General features: G+C 38.5%; 2 protein-coding genes across 3 annotated transcripts in view; one reads left to right on the top strand and one right to left on the bottom strand.

The window, feature by feature from the left end:
- Positions 1 to 1,027: 1,027 nt before the first annotated feature.
- Positions 1,028 to 11,209, bottom strand: papolg (poly(A) polymerase gamma). The gene is made up of 22 exons (XM_066678471.1): positions 11,102 to 11,209; positions 8,110 to 8,277; positions 7,628 to 7,694; positions 7,456 to 7,537; positions 7,226 to 7,335; positions 7,081 to 7,134; positions 6,874 to 6,985; positions 5,940 to 6,029; positions 5,391 to 5,529; positions 5,211 to 5,283; positions 4,988 to 5,108; positions 4,810 to 4,894; positions 4,664 to 4,717; positions 4,350 to 4,469; positions 4,007 to 4,116; positions 3,795 to 3,919; positions 3,543 to 3,706; positions 3,330 to 3,439; positions 3,003 to 3,211; positions 2,672 to 2,752; positions 2,478 to 2,537; positions 1,028 to 2,403 (listed from the first exon to the last, which is right to left on the bottom strand). The coding sequence occupies exons 1-22, from the start codon at positions 11,116 to 11,118 to the stop codon at positions 2,305 to 2,307; spliced, it is 2,250 nt and encodes a 749-aa protein (XP_066534568.1). The 5' UTR covers positions 11,119 to 11,209; the 3' UTR covers positions 1,028 to 2,304.
- A 2,822-nt stretch (positions 11,210 to 14,031) lies between these two features.
- The window catches only part of bcl11aa (BCL11 transcription factor A a), a 63,250-nt gene continuing 57,710 nt past the window's right edge, over positions 14,032 to 19,571 (top strand). Inside the window, exons 1-3 of one of the 2 annotated variants that reach the window (XM_066678979.1) lie at positions 14,032 to 14,057; positions 15,486 to 15,611; positions 15,965 to 16,118. In XM_066678979.1, the coding sequence (XP_066535076.1) occupies positions 16,049 to 16,118 (70 nt within the window). In that variant the 5' untranslated portion in view covers positions 14,032 to 14,057; positions 15,486 to 15,611; positions 15,965 to 16,048. Of the gene's footprint in view, positions 14,058 to 15,485; positions 15,612 to 15,964; positions 16,119 to 16,268; positions 16,340 to 19,571 lie in introns of those variants that run through there. The other variant, XM_066678980.1, reaches the window with a different exon arrangement.

The raw sequence follows: 19,571 nt of genomic DNA on the forward strand, positions 1-19,571 counted from the left end.
ATAAGGCATTATATTTAAACGAAATACATGTAGTCTATATGGCACAACAATTGTGATTAGAGGTGTTTAAAAACTCCAGAAACACTGCTGTGCCTGATCAATTCAATCTGTACGTCTGTAATTGTACATGGTCGGTGGAGTTGAAATGACACAATTAATGTAGAAACAAGGAGGTCGTTTTAAAGTTGGTGTATACTATAAACACGCTCCTGCTAATTGTCTTAGAGTTGAAGTACTCTAGGAAGTCTGGGGCGGGTGTATAAACACCTAACTTAAGCTTGGCATTGGGGTGGTGAACTTTGCGTCACGCCACGCTGTGATAATTAGACAAAACTACTTCAAAACACATGTCGTAATCTAACACGGTGAGGGCAGCCTTAGTTTCGCACAAGGGGCTGCAGAGGTGGTCCTGAGAGGAATGTAGATGAAGAAATTGGCAGTTCTCAGAGCAGTCATTCTTGGAGGGTAATCCCCCCCGTGACGTCACTCCATTGGGAATCTCCCAGAAAACCGAACAAGGAAGTTCGGCTCAGAAAACAAAAATTAATCAAACCAGTAGAGCGGCTATATTAACAACACATTTAAAAACTCATTCTAAACAGCCCACTGCAAACAATTTCATACATTTAAGAGCGCTGTGTGCTTCTTTAGAAACTTGTTTAAGCATTTAAAACACCTGTTGAGCAAGCAAAGTGCTGCTGTATAAGTGAACCTTAAGCTCGTCTACGATAAAACTAGACATTAACTATTAATGAGATCAATACTTGTATCCCTGATTTACTTTACTACCACATCGCAAAGCCTCAAACTTCCAGCGTGTACGAGATTAACCGAGCTCAGCAGTGTGAAACCTGCAGTATTCTCTTTCCGAGACACGTCTGAGCTGTGCACACGTCACCGCAGGAGCAAGGATTATTCCACCAAAATTCCTGTGGAGAAACCTACTGCCCCGTACAGCTCCGTGGAATTTACACAGCTCTATAAACAGCCAGTGGAGCAGTAAAGACAACAGACTCAGGGCGGGGTTTGTGAAATTTTATGGTCTTAGTTTAAAGGAGGCAGAATACATTACATACAAAAATACGTTCTGAAATACAATTTCTTTGCCCTACAAAAGGAAGAAAAAAACAAAACAAAACAAAACCCATGGACATGTATATACTACTATAAGTTAAACATTTATATAGTAGTTTCCCTAAGCATGTTCAACAAGAAGAGTCAAAACTGAGTTGTGTAAATGGAGAAAAATCCAACTGCAATGCCTACGATATAAAAATTTCATGGTACAAATAAGTGGATATAAATAAAAAGTAAAGTAACCCCAAAGGAACAATAAGCATATATTCAAATACATACTGATGCCTCTTTGTACACCAACATGGCAAAACAGTTGTTCAAAAAAAAAAAAAAAAAAATTGGGGAAATACATTTCTCCTTTTGTCTCTTCTTTGTTTCGAGTGAAATTAAGATGATGTCAAACAAACCTCCATGGGAGGTGCAGGGGTCAAACCCTAAATTCAGGGAATAAATCTATCACTCATTTACAAACACACAGCCACATTCACTCATCATTCAGCAAAGATAAATCTTTTCAGCAAAACAAACCTCTTTACCTTCTCAGCAATCCTCACCCTAACCATTCCCAACAGCAGCACTCTTGCATTGTTGCCGGTAGGATACATATATCCATGAAGGAACAGGGGGTGGATATCAGTTTTAAAAATGGAAAAAAACAAAAACAAACCAAAAAAACAAAACCCTCCAACCGTAGTCCTCCTCAAGTCCCTATCAGAACCATACAATTATAACAAAAGACTGAGGAGGAAAACACTGACAAAACAAATGGAGATAATCTTTTACAGGAACACACAGGACTTTTTTTCTATTTTTTTTTATATATAAATTTTTTGTTAGTAAAAACTACATTAGAATGTTAAACAAAGACAAACATTTTTCAAGACATTATATACAAATTACACCCACTGTACAAGTTATGCTTCAAAGCACTCAGATGTTGACTTTGCAAGCATTTTGACACATTAAGGCGGTATTAAAAGATGGAAAAAAAAACCCAAAACAAAACAAAAACACAAGAGCATCATATTGTACAATGAAAAAGTTTTACAAATGTCATCTGGAAGATGATCAGATGCACACCAGAGGCAGCCAGAATTTAAAAGCACTCTTGCTGGCCACAATAGCCTGGCTCTCCGCAGACAGCTGCCTAACCGACTGTAAATATAGAAAAAGAAAATAATCTTGGAGTGGCTATCAAAATCAGCATTACCTGTGGGGAGTTCACTGCTACCGGTTAAGAGTCAGCCTAATGGAGTTCTTAACAACACGTATGTTGCTTGTAGGAACTGGAGACGATGCATCTGGCAGTTCTTTACTGGGTAGTCTCTGAAAACATACAGAGCTGTTACAAATCATCCCATTTTGTTCAGCATCACAAAAACGTATATGTTGACATCTACCTGTGTCCGTGAAGTGTCAATGGTTGGAATAGGCATAGGCTGTGTCACTGCAGGACCATCCTGTTTATAACAGATATCAGAGATTTGATTCCTTCTTTGACCATCTTGAACAATATAAAATAGACGTGATAAATGAAGTACAAGAAAAGCAGTAGCAATTTAAACAGAGAGAGAGAAAAGTGGCCTGGACTCACTCCTGTTGGACCACCTTCTTGATCCAGTCCATTACTAGAAGGTGGGTATGGTTCTTTAAATGCAGACTCATCTAGGAATATCTAAAGCAAAAAAAGACAAGAATCACAAGATCCTTATTGTAAAGACATGCTGATACCACTTTAAAATGCAATGCTATGTAGCAGGTATGTAGCTGTTAATAGCACCAGAATTCTACGTAGTACATAGATAATCAAGTAAACTAGATGAGGATCCATTAATCTAAATATAAATCAGAGACAGCACACATACGGCACTAGTCTTTGTTCTCTTTATTATGTAATAGCATTCAGTACAACTGTAAATGGTAACCTGCTCTGTGTCTTTAAGTTTCCTAGGTGGCTCCTCCGGAGAGGGTGAATGGGGTCTCTTTGGGGCAGCTCCGTTGAGCCCATTGATCAAGTCAGGTGTGTTGGCATTTGGTGAGCTCATGCGTGGAATGACGCTTCGGCCTACCACCGTTGGAATGGTGCTGCCTATAGGGATCACTGGGGGTGCTGCGGGCTTGGTCACAGCTGCGGCTGATGGTTCAAAAATAAGATGGTGTGGACACAGGTTGAGAACATACACCACTCATTTTGTGCATCAAAACAACTAACTTCAACACAATTTAATCAATTACACAAATTAGAGACTCACTCGCTCCAATGACTGGTATGGACATTCCCAGTTCTCTCTTAGGAGGTGAGGTCTCAGAGACAGGGGAGCTATCCACATACAGTGGGACTGGCTGTTTGGAGGGGGTAATGCTGCTCAACAAACAAAATGCCATCAAGACATTTATAAATATTTGAAATTACACAGTCAGTTTACACAATTAGAGCACTACTAGTAGTGATTTGCTGGAGCTACCTCTCATTAGGTGTGGAGGCTGATTTGCAGGGGTTAGAGACTGGAGTCGGGGAACTGAAAGGTGTCCCTGTATCTGTGTCTCTGGAACTATCAAGCTGACTGCCATCCAGCGAACAGCGTTTAGGGGCTCCTCCATTGGAACTGCGGTTCAGATCTCCCAGGCTCTGATGAGTAAAGCATGGAATTCAATTGTGTAAAACCACCAAATGATAGTATTTTCAATATTTCAGTTTTCAAGAAACATGTCTGTACTTTTTTCTTGCCCCTTTGCACCAGTTCAGCAGGTAGGTACTGGTGCAGCTGCTTCTTCTTCACATGTGTGGCTTCAATAGTCATGCCATCCTTCAACATGTTAATGTTACTGGCCTGCCGGTAGACTGTGAAAAAATGTTTTTACACCTGGTTTAATGGCATCTCTTTAAACAAAATGAATTAATGGTAGAAAACTGTGCAAAATAAATTACCAGTATCTGTAAAGGACTGGATGTCATAAGTTAAATCAATATTCACACAGTCAGCATTCTCCAGCTTTTTGAAATTGATTCCAATGAACCACATTGAGACAAACTCATTCCTGTAAAAACAATTCAACAGTTAACACGGGAGCGAAAGCTCAACCTCACAAGTACCACACCACTGCTTTGCAGGCATGACATATTGCAACCCAAGGTAAACCCCAGAAATAGGTTAACACTTACAGTGCTTTGACGTGCATTCTGCACAACAAGCAAACTTTTCTTTTGCTGCGTAATCCCAGTAATTGTTGGGTGCATTCCATTTCTGAGGCAAAATCAAGACAAAACTTACTCATTACGGCTCTCCTTTGACCAGGGGAAAGACTGTGGGTTTACGTGTGCAAGAATGATGTATTCATTTCTCTCCAAATTGCCCACCAAAACTCTTATCTTGGACTCTACCAATCCAACCCTAAAAGCGGAAGAGGTTAGGTTAGGTAGTTTGTATTTAATGTCATATCTGCCCAAAGGGCCAGAAGAGAAGAAGAGATACACCAAACACATGATGCCATGGGACGGGCAGAGCCCATTTTGTCTAGTTAAATAAGTAAGATTAAAAACAACTCCAAAAATTCACTGAAAATGAACATGTGTAACTTTGTTCACCATTCCAAATGATTCTCCTCAGTTGATGCACTGGCAGTAAGCACAATGTAATGCCTGTAATATCCACACAAAAACATTTTATCAAAATAAGGGTCAATATGAGGGAGGGCAGTAAAATATCACAGCAACAAAACACTGCAACTTACTTGTACTTCTGAAAAAAGTTTGGCGGCTCAAACAACTTAGACCACTCAGCTTTTCCCAGAAGGATTTCATCTGTAACAGCAAGGCCTAGTGGAAACATGGAAAAAAAAGCATTTAAACACTGACAAATAACAGAACGTTGGTAAGAAGGTTTGAGCATAGCTTCACACTTATACAAACCATATTTGAACTCCTCATTCATGATGGTGCGAGTGGAGGTGGAGACATTGTATGTGGAATTTTGTTGAGGGTACGCTGGAGTGATGATTGGCATCAAATGGTACCTATCGGAAGGATTTACCTAAGGGTACAGCATGAGATTATAACACAGAAATAGAAATGAAAAGTAGTGGCACAAACCAATACTGGGCTTTAATGTTTTGGTGTTTAAAAACTTACTCACCCGTGGGTCCCAGACTGGCAAATTCAAGTTGCTGTCTTCAGGTTGTTTTAAAAGTACAGGGTTTGGCCACTCCCTAAAATGCAAACAAAAGAAGAGCTTTAAGTAAAACTATGTTAAAAAGACCCACATGTATTTCATGCTTAAAATGATGCACCATAATCTAGTTTTAATTTGGCTGACCATTTAGAGAATACAAGGAAGAACTTATGCACAAGTGTGGCAGCCACAGCATTTGGGTACAGCTGACAGGTTCTGGCCACTAGCATGGCCCATGACACACCGCCTAAGAAGCCGAGCATGTTGGAGTAGATCCCGCGACCTGTGGGAATATTTAAATAATAAGTAAAAAGTCACATTTACACATTTGTGTAGCTTAAATATTCTCCCACAGTTTATGAACACAGGCAACTGTTGCAAGGATAGAAATTCTCAAGCTGTATTCTGCTGCCCCCTAGTGGACGTTAAATATATTGTTCCCAAAAGGATTTTTGGGGGTACACCTGCACATCCAAGTCACTGATATAAAAGGAAAATTTGAAAGGGGAAATAATCAGCTTGAATAACCTACAGTAAAAATGTGATGAACTGACATTCCCTATTTTAAAATGTGCATTATTGTTGCACTCTGTCAGGGAACCTTCTGTATGCCTCATATATACACACACATCACATGTTGATTAAAACTACGTTGTTCAAGCTGACTGCAAGATAACATCTAATGAAACTTACGCTTAGCCCACAATTTGATGGCTCTCAAAGTTAGTCTGAAGTTCTCTTTATCAGGGACCAAGTAAAGGATCTCATCAGTAACACGGCAGCCTGTAAAAGTGGCATATTAGGCAGAAGGTTGACAAATAATAAAAAATAAAAGAGTAATAACAGCAACTTATAGGGGCACATATATCCTTTCTCCCAAAGTTTTCACAGTTCTCCAGGACCTTAATGAAACTTCTGTGACATGCTTTGGTCTAAACACTACAAGAAACAAACACAGCACTGTCCTTAAACCCAATTTGTACCTCTGCATTGAACCTATGACACAGGTACAGTGTTGACGCAAACCTTGCAACGTAGCGCTCATTCATTCATTATCTGTAACCCTTATCCGATTCAGGTTCGCGGTGGGTCCAGAGCCTACCTGGAATCATTGGGCGCAAGGCGGGAATACACCCTGGAGGGGGCGCCAGTCCTTCACAGGGCAACACACAGTCACACATTCACTCACACCTACGGACACTTTTGAGTCGCCAATCCACCTACCAACGTGTGTTTTTGGACTGTGGGAGGAAACCGGAGCACCCGGAGGAAACCCACGCAGACACAGGGAGAACACACCACACTCCTCACAGACAGTCACCCGGAGCGGGAATCAAACCCACAACCTCCAGGTCCCTGGAGCTGCGTGACTGCGACACTACCTGCTGCACCACCGTGCCGCCCGATGTAGCGCTCACCTCTTCTGAAATGTAACTACGCATTGCATTGATGCAGACCACACAAGACAGACACCATTTAAGAATTACAGAAACATGAACTCCTCTCGGCCACATACTAAAGACCGCAGATAGAAGCAAATTCATGGCGAGAGATTTCCTCAGACATGCACTCTGTTTTTAAGATAACATGCCCCCTGTAAAACTGGAAAATTAATTAAGGGAATTACCATTTAGACTGCGAATACATCTTATGTCCAGGTTTCTGAGCAAAGAATCTCCTCTCAAGTCCAGAGTATCAGGGATCGAAGGCAGGGCTAGTCTTGCAAAAAGAAGATCAATCTGTGGATGAACAGGTTTAGATTGAATTTAAAAATATATATATTTTTCTTTTCTATTGCATACACTGCAGAATATGGTCATTAGGACAGTCTTACCTCAATCCCATCAAACTTGAATTTTATCACTGGTACAAATGCATCTTCTACAGCCTGAAAAAGAAGTGTTCAGATGACTAAATTAACAGACCTGTGTGTAAATTTGTAAATAGGAATAATGCAAATAATACGGTGAAGTATGTACCCGCAGGTCCCTGATCTCATCGTGCATTTTCAATTTTTCAAAGAAAGATGAGAAAAAGTCACTCCTTTCCACATGACGAGGTGCTACACAAAGGGCATCTATATCAGCACCTGTACAGGAACACAAACATTCGACCTGATTTATAGTGGAAGCCCTTTTTCATTCATAAAAAAAGTAAATACTTGAAAACTAATATTTTAACTACTACTGATAAACATGTGCATACCTACCTTTTGTGTGCACCCCGAGTCTGTAAGAACCAAAGGTAAAGATTTTGCCACCCACATTTACTACAGCTGAAGATGGCAGATTCTGTAACAAGACAATAAATTAGGATTCATTGTTCATTCAAAAATAAATAAACAAAAGAGGAAAAAAGAGAAACATTGTACACAGATTCACCTTTGATTCACTGATCTCTGAAATCCATTCTTTTACAAATGAATTAAGTTTTCCAAGAACTGCAAGTCTGAGGACAAACATTAACAAAAACACTTATTTTCACCATAAAGAAAACAAATGCTCACAAAATGTACAGCAGCAAGAAACACATTCCATTACAGAGAGTCTCATAAATCACATGGTAACACTGTAAACAGATTTCAAGAAAGCAGTGTGCACACTTGGCCTAACTATTTGCAACAGACATACAACACTCAGCATTAAGAGTTACTGACCAAATATGTAAAGGCACTAGTCAAAACGACAGCCCTTGTCTAATGTATTCTGGGGCTATAGAAATGTAAATAGTAAGTGGAAGACAGCATGAACAAATATATTGAAAACTGCACACAGACCATTAGACGAGTTAGGGACCTTGTTCATTTGTTGTCAACTTTGACAATACAGTTTATCAACAGCAGTTTATCCTGCATAACTCTCACCTGTGATTGAGTTCATCTTCATCCTCAAACACTCCAAAAGGTTTCATGGCCTCAATGAGCTTCTGTGTATACAGACGGTCAATATCTCTGGGAAAGGCCAGGCTGATTGATGATGTGATGCCATAGTGTTTCTGGGGTTGCTGCCCACTTAGCATATTGCTACTGGTTCTGGTGATAGGGAACAAATGTGTACAGTTATAGACAAGACTTTCTATCTCAGTCAACAAACTTATTCTCTATTCCATCATAACATTGTTCAAATAAGAAAAAGACTGGTCACACGTTACATAAAAACTTCTTAAACCAAATGACACTGATGAATGAAGATAAATTAACTGCGCTCATGCGACACTGTCCATGTTATGGGGTAAATTCCCAAGCATCCCGTTATATCAATATTGCCTTTCTGTTGAGATACAAGCAGAATGTGCTCAGTTTGATGCCTGTTTCAAAAATATGTGAACCTTAAAAGCTTGGTAATTAGAACTGGTGCTTTTATGCTTTTGGATAAGCTGAGGGTGGACTATAAACAAATAACCAGTGTGTCTTTATCTAATAAGAAACAACGTCAAATACTCATAGGACAGTTATACTATAGGGTCAGCAATGAATCCCAGAGACCTGTCCCCAGCATCAGCCTCTAGCTGGTCCTGGGGTATTCCCATGCTTTCCCAGGAGGTATAATCCCTCCAAAGGATCTGACTAGGGCCTCCACACAACTGGCTGTGCATGGAATACTTCCAATGGGAGGCAATTGGGGGCATCCTTGTCAGATGCCTTATCCACCTCAATGGGCTCCTCTCAACCTGAAGGAGACGTGGCTATACTCCAAGCTCCGAGAGGACTGCTGTGCTCCTCACTGTCACAGGGAGTGAAGCCAGATATCAGACAGATAAAACTCCTATTCCTATTAGTTGAATGTGTCTGACAAAATCCAAAACCAGTGTTATCTAAAGATTTAGCCCAGAGAAAAATACAACCAACATGCCAGATCTCGAACACCAAAATTAGCAGTAACAACAAGTACTTAAATGCGTCTTAAATTCATGCTTGAGTTTTTTGTATGTTGTATTTTGATGTATCTGTTTAATTTTCTGAGAGTTTGTAGTCAACTCCAAAAACCATGAGAATCAATCATTTCAAGGAAGACTAAAGAACCTTAATCAAATTTTGCAATTTTTAGATTAATATTTCAGATTCATTTAAAAGGTGTTTATATATTATTTAAATCTGAGGTGTGAGTAAACGTTGACGTTGCTGCTCTGTGTGACTAATGTCGGCCCTTGATAAGTATGAAGCTGTTCATTTCTGTTTAGTAGAAGTTCAGGGGGTTTACATGAGAGCTGCTTGTTATAGGCGGTATGAAAGGAGCATCAGTCATGCATTGGCTGTTTTCCCCCATTCTGATGGTTCAGCAGTCCTACCGCTTTCAGCACAAGAACCGAAAAAAACTAATTTGAGTAAACTATCTTTTTGTTTTTTCTTTTATTCTTTTATTTTCCATTTCTCTTAAAATTCAAATTGTCAGAAACAGAAATGAAACCTATAAATAGGGAAGAAAAACAACAACAAAAACCCAAAAAACTAGCTAGCCTTCATAATTCCGTTTCTATTAACTATACCAATCAAAAAATTAAATACATTTTTACACTCAGTTTTCTATTTTTGTATTTAGTCTCAAACTGAACAGATAAATATTAACACAGACCATTTTTTCCGGTCTTTGAGTGTGGGAAGACACATGGAAAGGGTATGCCTAGAGTCTAAAAGGATGTGAAGATGCTGTTCTCTCAGAAATATGGAGTAGTCAAAACAAAACCAAAAAAAAAAACAACATTACTGAAAGGGTTAGAGATTACTGGGACTGTGAGATGCAGAAAATGTAATCAACATTTCAGTCAGTTCTTTGAAAGTAAGGATGAATAACAAATAAAGTCTGCTGAATATGACAAAAGCTGTCATACAGACAACGTGAGGAAACTCTAATAATATTATATTATATACTATAATGTTAAGAAACAAAGGACTGGACTCTGACTTGACCAGCACAGTACAAACGAGCACACATAACTGAACACAAGTATAGGTCCATTGAAGGAAGCAGTGCCCTGCACGTTTAAATGTTTTGACTGCTCCTTTAACACTTAATATATAATATTCATTCATAGAGCCTTACTAAGCTGAAACAGGTTTGTAAATTCAGTGAAAGCATTAAACTGAAGGAGCAGGTTTGGGAAACGCTGGTCTAGTCAGACATGCTAGTGCTAACTAGATGTACAGTCCAAATAGGTAACATGAATTTAACACACTAAACACACTATAACATATCACTCACGTTTGTTTGTTTGATTAAAAAGTACCATCTGGGGAAAAGTTATTAGAATGATTGTCTGCGTTAGCCTACTACTACTATAGCAACCATAGCTAGCTAACTACAAAACAAAGGCTGCGTCTCAAATGGCTGCTTGGTCCCTATATAGTGCACTAGACCTGTCAGTGAAGTGTAACTTTTACAGCGAAATAATGCATTCACTGGGCGGTGCAGAGACATGCAGGTCACGGTTGAATCCCAAAATCTATTTCTTAGATATACAATATTTTGTTTGGATGACGAATCTCTTATTTCATAACCTATGCGGTGTCCTACGTAGGGAGCGCAGTGATATTTGAGAGGCAACCAAAGTGAAGCCACTATAGATTGCTAATCTGCGCTTCTGCATCCCTTTTGGAAGGTAAACAAAGGCATTTGAAAGCCTAATCCAAATACACGACCCTCTACACATATCTCACATTGCTTAGTGTGACTGTCTGCACTTTAACCGAATTAAGCATGTGTGAATAACAGCGTAGCGCATCGTTTTGTGGTTTGTTTATACTCCTCTTTCTCATAGTGGAGACAAACACGTTAGCCGCTACATTCGTTGCTGGTCTAGTGTTATTTTCTCACTTATTATCAGCGAAAGAAAAACTGACACCGCGGCGAGGGACTTACCCTGGAATTTCTTTCATGACTCCTGGTAGAAAAGAGCAGGTGTCCTCTGAGGGCAGCGATATCAGAAAGAAACCCAGCAGCTCGCTTCTCTCCCTCTTTATAACAATAGTTTACTACAATATGGCGCCCACCGGACCTCCGTCTCCCGACACGCTCTGCGCGTGCAGCGGTGACGCCGTAAAGCCCAATCCTGCCAACTCCTTTTATATTTCTGGACAAAAATTGACATTAATACCGAGATTAAAAAGCTATAGGATTAAAAAAAACAAACAAAAATAAAAAACTTGCAAAAAAAAAAAAAAAAAAAAACAAACAAAAAGAAAAAAAAACCGTGGGGGCTTCCCTTAAAACCACAGTGGGTAATTGTGTAGAAATCAGCGTGTAAATATAATATCCAAACAAATTCCACCTCCTCCCATCAGCCTCTTTTCTAAAGCCATTCCCCCAAAAAACATAAATGCACACTGGCTGACTACTGTTGGAGCAGTCCATGAGAGAGAATGCTGGAAAGTTCAGTGTAACCAATCTTTTCTTCATTTCTTTTATAGGCTGTGTCTGAATTTGTACCCCAGTGTTCAGTTTAGAGTGTCAGTCATTTTATAACCCTGTCTGAGCTCTTAGTTAACAATTATATAGTACAGTATCCTATTTTTACTCATAGTGCACATAAAAAAACTACTGAACAACAGATGCATATTAGGTTTGGGAAAAAGTTCAACAAAGTGTAGAAGTGTCAAATTTAAAATCATTTAATATATATATATAGTTTTCATTTAAATTAATCAGATATAATGTGCAGGTGGGGGCGGCACGGCGGCGCAGGAGGTAGCGTCGCAGTCACACAGCTCCAGTGGCCTGGAGGTTGTGGGTTCGATTCCCGCTCCGGGTGACTGTCTGTGAGGAGTTGGTGTGCTCTCCACGTGTCCATGTGGGTTTCCTCCGGGTGCTCCGGTTTCCTCCCACAGTCCAAAAACACACGTTGGTAGGTGGATTGGCAGCTCAAAAAAGTGTGAATGTGTGTGTGTGTGTTATGGAAAATGTGTGTATATATGAATGAATTCACAGTATTTTTATTGATAAAATTGGATTGTTGAAGTAGGTGTAACAATCATGTAACTCTGACCAAAACGTTATGGTATATAACTTTTTATTATGGTTTTTATAGTGCTTGTTGTGCACATGCATGTTTTCGTCATTAAGTGTATAGAAAGCCTGTTCTTCCTCTTGTTCCTCATGTTTCTTTTTCCAGTATCCAAAACATTATTGGTCATTCCTTGAAAGGGTTATTTTGACAAAGATAAGTGCTGATTAAATTTGGCCTTCCCACCCTTTAAGCAGTAAAGACTATACAAGATCTCAAGGGCTTAGGCCTGATTCAGAGTGACTGATGCAGATGTTACTGGGAACTACAGAAATATGGAATGCATTTAGGACTGAATGTAGACCAAATCAGTTGAAATAGCCACTGTATTTTATACGTAACTAAGATCTTTGTGACTATGTGTAGATTAAATTTCTTTACAGTGTATACAAACCTAGGTGCAAAAGTAAGATTTATTTTTTCTAAAGCCTGTCATGTGTTTAAATGAAATCCAAGTTCATTTCTTTTTTCATTTCTTTATTCATCTTCTGTAATGGTTTCATCCTGATCAAGGTTGCCTTGGGACTGGATCCTAACTGGGATAACTGGGCATGAGACAGGGACACCTGGAATGGTCTCCAGTCCATCGCTTAGCAGCACACACTCAAAGACACACACCTGTGGCCAGTTGCACATAGCCACAACCTGTTTGGATTGTGGTAGCATCCAGAGGTAACCCAGGCACACAAGGGGAGAACATATCCAGCTCCTCACAGAGAGTGACCCAAGGCAGCAAACACAGGACTCCAGGAACCTGAAGCTGTATGACTACTGTACCTGCAGCACCACGCCAGCCAATTTTATTATACAATTAATTGTAAAAATAAACCCTGAATTAAATATAACTTGATAAAATGTTTCTTTTGTAGATTTATTTCTTGTACAGGAGAAGAGGAAATATCCCCTTTCGTTGGATGTCAGTGTAAAAAATTAATCTTCAAGAAAAAATAAAAAATGGTGATATTATATTTATTTTATATAGTAAGACTGCTAAACATTCCCAGGTGTTCTTTTATTCATTTGTTTAACTAGGGTGACCAGACGTCCTCTTTTACCCGGACATGTCCTCTTTTTAGACTTAAAAGAATGTCTGGGCGGAATTTCACAAACGTCCGGGATTTTGTTTTTTCTAGAGCTTACATAGAACTTCGAGAAGTTTCGTTCACAAACTAGTCCCGCCCTCCCCTACTCCGTTTGGTTCGCTTGAGTGAGAAGGGGAAGTGGTGAAGTAGTCTAAAATCTTGTGATTGGACGGTCCGACTGTAGAGCTACCGTTATTGGTCGATAACCTTCTCTGTAAGGATTTAATTGGTCAGTTTGCACGTCAGTAGTCGGCTGATTTTAAAACGGATAAACCACCAGCACGGTCTGAACAATGACTTTTATGTACTGTGTCGTTTAAAGTTTTAGTCAAATTTGACTGTTTAGCTTCTGATATAAGAAATGGAAGTTTTATAAGTACTAGATAAATTGAATGTTGGTGTTACAGAAGATATTATCAAGCTAATTCTTAATAACACTAACTGGTATTTTAGTATAACAATTTTACATAGCTTAGAGATGATTTTACCTCAGAGTAAACGTCAGGCTCGGGGGAGTGTGCAAGATATGATACTTTGTGTTAGCTAATGTTATTGTATTATGCTTATAGGTTTAATCTGTAGTTTTTCTGGGTACAACATTATTGGGCCCTGAGCTAATTAAATATCGTGTATATCAATACATTTATCGCAGAGATATTCTCATGTTCTCATATCTGGTCGGATCAGGCTAATTCCGCACATTCCGGATTCTAGAATGTTCTTTCCGGAACATGTAAGTTTTGCTTCTTCACAAACACCACGACGCAGCCCGCATAAAAATACATTAAATATTACAAAGTTTATTATGAGTTACGTGACATATATATATATATTATGAGGAAACTTTTCCCTAAGTGGGACAGCATGTCCAACACTTCTTGATGCATTTTTAGAGCAGCTGATGCAGTGTTACTTCTTAGTGTCACGTAAAAGTTCTAGTTTTTAAATTTTTTAAGTTTTTTTTGGCAGCTGTTAAATTATTGAATGATAAGTTAGAGATAATAGAGAGTCATAGACAGTAGCTCATCTGTTGCTGTTTGTTTTGTCATCTTCTAGTCCTACATGACTGGTCAGGATGCTGTTGACTGATGCTTTTTGTTGGTGGACTATACTTAAAATCTCCAACAGCACTGCTGTGTCTGATCCATTTGTAGCAGTGCAACACACACTACCACAAAGTTGTTGTCACTGCATCCACCACCCAAATAATACCAACTCTGAATAGTGTCATTATAGTTATACAACTATTCTGACCAAAAATATTTATATTCTGCTGTCCACAAGTCTGTTTTCATAAGTTTACATTTATTTTCAGACCTGAACATATGTTTCAAAGTGAATATTGTTTTTCGTTTAGAGATAAAATCTTAACTGAAGCTGTTAGAAAGTGTTCAACAACACCTTGTTTACCACAATCAGGAACAGCTCCTGTATACATGTAATTTATAAGTACAGTTTTAATAATTATTGACTGTAATAATAGCTCACTTCTTGTTGCAGTTTATTAACCATCTTCCTCAACTCTTTTCATCAGTGGAGAAGGAGCACTATAGAATTACTGCTGTGTTTCCATGTTTAGTGTTGTACTCCCCATCCTTTATCTGGCACTAGGCATTGTTGTATCATTAAGTCCTTGAGGTTTTCAGCAAACTAGCATATTAGGTGGCATCTGAAAAAATTCTAACTGTTCTTATACAGTACATTAGCCAACTATTATAGGCATTTCAAACTGCAGTAATCTTGGGAATATTCCTATTAACAGAATAAATATGGTGTAGGGTCATTGCTGTTAGGTCAAAAACATTTGAAACTTTAAAAAAAGGTATGTATATGTTCCTTGGTGTCAAACTTTGGTAAACAATTTTGGAAAAACTACTTAAAGGAATAGATGGCCATGAGAAAAGCCGCGGAAGAGTCTCCAAGCAGAGGTATTCCACCATGAATAACAAACTGCTGATTAAGTGTAAAAGTTCTCAGGTAATTTAAACTTAGTAATTCTCTGGCTCTCAAACCATTGTTTATCATGTGATGCTGCCAGATTTTGGGAGCTTGTTTGGGGAGTGCAACACCTGTTCATCTAATACATTGAAGTTTAGAGAATTTGTCTTGACTACATTTTTCCTCCATGTAAAATACATCTCATTTCTATTTATTTTCACAGAACCAAGAGCCAGCTTGTTCATGGAGATGCTGGACACCAAATATGAAGAGCTTAATCATCTCTGTACTAGCCTCAGTCTGACTACAGCAGTCACTCAGATCACACATTATAGATTCGATGAACAGTGTGAGTAAACATATGTAACAAAATACATTTATTAAAACATATTTTGGAGGGTTGCAAGAATTGCTGTTACAGGAACACTAGGCGAGATCTGTTGTTTTCTTTATTTTATTTTATTTTTTGCTCTTGGGGCTCCCCCTAGTGTAATTCATTTTTACGGCACTTTTCTGAAATCAATGGAGTGGTGAGGGAGGGGGCTGGTTTCCTACCAGCCTCCAAAAATTACATAGTGCAGTCACTGCAGTGCTGAACCCTGTGTAGCAAGGACAGAGGCTCTAATCTACCTATACATGGACAGTGAAGCATCACGATGATTTTGGAGGGAAAAAAAATTCACATAGTGTTTCTTTAAATAGAGCTACAGACCTCAGTAATGAGTGAAGGGAAAACACCATGCACCTTGTCTGAGAATATGAATTAATGTTCCACACTAAAGACTGATGGAAGGACAGTGCTCTGATAAGTTGCAGAGTGTGCAGGAGGATATTTGTGAAGAAAGAAGAGTGAAAGGTAAGTTAGCAGCAAAACAATTGATATTTATTAACTTCAATATTAATTTACCAAATATACAGTTGTTACAGGTGAGTTGATTTTATATTTTTATCACCATAGACTTATTTTAATGACGTTTAATGGATTTCTGCTTCTGCTTCTGAAAAGTTCTGCTGAGATGCAGTGGGTTTTCTTTGCTTCCTGGGCTTCGACCAAGATTTGGACCCCTTCAAAAAGAGGTTCTAAACATAATCTCTTACTGTAAACATTATAGTATATGTCCAATATTCATGCCTGGAAAATATCTGTAATGCAGTCTAAGCTAGATGTATACTTACTTCCCCTGAAATTAATAATCTGTTACTTAAAAAAAGATACCAAAAATACATTTAAATTAATCTTTATTTCACAACATATAAAAAACAAACAAACATCCTGTACAAGCATATATTACATTTTTACAACATTATAATAGAGAAGGGTAAGTACAAGCCAAACTAAGTTTAACAGGATATTAAAGGATTACAAAGAAACTGCAGTGATATATTAAATGTTTCTGCTTAATGAACACATTGAACACACTGAGCAAATGCACGAGTTTACCTTTTATGTGTCAGTAGACGCTTAACACGGGGCTGACTGCTAGCTCTGTGAGGTTAGCAGAGGTGAAATTGGTGAGGAATTAAACACACTGTCAGGATAAACTTAACTTTAGTATTCACAGAACTCCAAGGAAGGATACGTCACCATTTCGCATGACAGTGGTGGAAAACAACGCTGTAGCACCGCCGTGTGGTCAATAATGTACAACATCCACTTTTTCAGCTCGAAAAATGTACATCAGCTGCACTTAATCTTAGTAGATTGTGGTAGTTGTATATAAACAGTTGTGTGTAAAGAAGCGTGGTTGCCATCTTTGTGATGAAAAAACAGCCCATATCCAAACTCAAGGAAAGGTTCGAGTAGGATTCTTCGGTGCGGCTTAAGTGGGTTTAGGTGTTAACTGTCAACGTGAGGGACGGGCAAATACCGCCATAGTCTGATTTTTTCTGCTAATACAAAAATAATTGTTCTAACGTTTACAGTTAACCAACAAGCCAATCATTTTACAAAGAAGCTTTCAGTGCACAAACATAGACCATAGACCTTTGTTCATACTTATTTTCTTGTATTAGTAGACAAATCAAATGCCTTTGGGTTTATCAGCCTTTACAAAAATAGTTGTGAAGCATGTGAATAGTGGTACCCATAAATGTATGTAGTTCGTACACAGTGTAGCTATTGTCAATTGATTTATTTATAATTTAATTGCACCCTGATTTGATATTGGTAAAGTTCACACACACACACACACACACACACACCCGGACGCACGCACGCACGCACGCACACACACACCACACGCGCGCGCGCGCAAATTTTCTTGTGATTTAAAAAGGATATATATTCCATACTGGCAATACTGGAGACATTGAAGAACCTGAAGGAGAACACTTGCAACTATAAACGATGTCGGAATCTACTCAAGACGGTTCTGCAATTTTTTTTCTTGCAATAAAACCAGGCCTACCTCCATAACTCATCTTAAAATGAAACATTTTGATCAGATTAACCTGTAAAACACGGTTTCAATTTTTCTAACATTTTAAAAATGTTCTTGTTTTCCCGTTAGATAATGTGTCAGTGATTCCTCCTTATTACAGGGGGCTAGGTACGAAATTCTCGAAATAAATTTGTGGTTCCGCGTTGTCATTTTGACAAACACTCGGTGGAATTTGTATCTTGATTTGTCGGACGCGTTTGTTGCATGTTGAGACAGAGCAGATATCTTTGCTTTAGGAGCTGAAGTTCAAAAACATGCACGGTTTTTGTTGATATGAAAGGCGTAAGCCGTGTATTCCTGTTACATTCTCAGTGTTTATGAGCGTACTCAGATTATAAATGTTCTCAGGTCCTGTTCAGACTTGTAGCCGAGAAAACATTAGTGAAAACGCGAGGTGGGAGCGGCGCTGTCCGTGGTCCTGAACCTCTGAATTAATGAAGGATACAGTAGCTCTACAGCAGGTTCACTGAACATCTCAAAACATCAGATTTTTTTCCCTCATATGTCCAAAATCCCTAGAATCAGTAACTCGGGGACAGTTGGGCTATTGTGCTTTCCTCTCGAACGCAGGTTACTATTTCATTTCAGAACAACTCACAGAATGTTCACAATTAGTCGGCCTATACCCGTAGTTACCAGTTATCATTCTGCCGCTTCGACGAATAGCTGCCCAGAGAAGATTATCACAGACCACAGAAGCCTGTTGCGGATACATTTGAATTGAAATATGTTCATGAACACGTTGTTACTTGTATTAATTTTTTCACACCCACCCACACACAAAAAAAAACAAAACAAAACCAAACGTGCCATCACATCAAATAAAACATACAATAAAACAAACAAAAACATAGGCTTCACACAAAGCCTGTTAAATAATTTCAATTTATTATAAAAATATAGACATGCCGTATATGTAACATTTGCTCCCACTCGGTACAGTAACACACATTACTGGATCAAACATTTGAAAATTGGGTTTTGATTTTTCCTTAGGATTGTTCTATATGTCTTTCTAATAATAAAAAAATAAAATACAATTATATATATATATGCCGCGTTTCTTAAAAAAAACCCACTTCGCATGGAATAGCGAATAACAAACAGTATGTTTTTCAAGCTGTATCAGAAAATACATTGTTTTCAAATAAAATATAACTTCAGTTTGGCTTTATTGTTAGAAAGTTCTAAACTCAATTCCATCAAAGCTAATGAGACAACAAATCAACAAAAAAAATCAACAATAGAGCCCTAGGATCAGACAGCTGAATATACATTATTTTGCTTTTGGAAAAAAGAGATATATAGATATGTTAATTCACCTGTTAATACTGCGAGAAATAAGCACCATTCACCACTTTGTTCCAGAAGGCTTCACTTCACTTTGGTTAATGTGGAGGTGTTAACGGTTTTGGCTGCGTCTTCGAAAGCAGGAAGGAAATCTCATTCTCTTGTCATATTTTATTTAGGCACTAGAGGGGGCTTAGAGTACGGCGGATTGGTTTTACACCACGAAAGCTGCACAACAAATCCCTGTTCGCTTCTCAGGAGACAGCGGGTAGAGCGCTTAAGATCATGTTTATTCTACCGGCGTGAAATAAATTGACTCGCATTTATTTTATGGACTGTAAAAGGTGCACTTCTTTTAAGATACCCCGCATCCTTGTGTTTTTGTAACAGGATTTCGGGACCTGGGGATTATGCTAGCATTAATTTTAGTAATTGACTGATGTCTATTGGCATATTTCTAGATACCTGTGCATATAGGACTGAAAATCTTATTACGTCTTATTTTACGCTTCGAATAATGTAGTGCAGGGCTGTCCTGATATATCCTTAGCGTTTACCGATCTGAAATCTGAAACCAT

This window comes from Hoplias malabaricus, chromosome 8, assembly GCF_029633855.1.
Source record: "Hoplias malabaricus isolate fHopMal1 chromosome 8, fHopMal1.hap1, whole genome shotgun sequence".
NCBI lineage: Eukaryota > Metazoa > Chordata > Actinopteri > Characiformes > Erythrinidae > Hoplias > Hoplias malabaricus.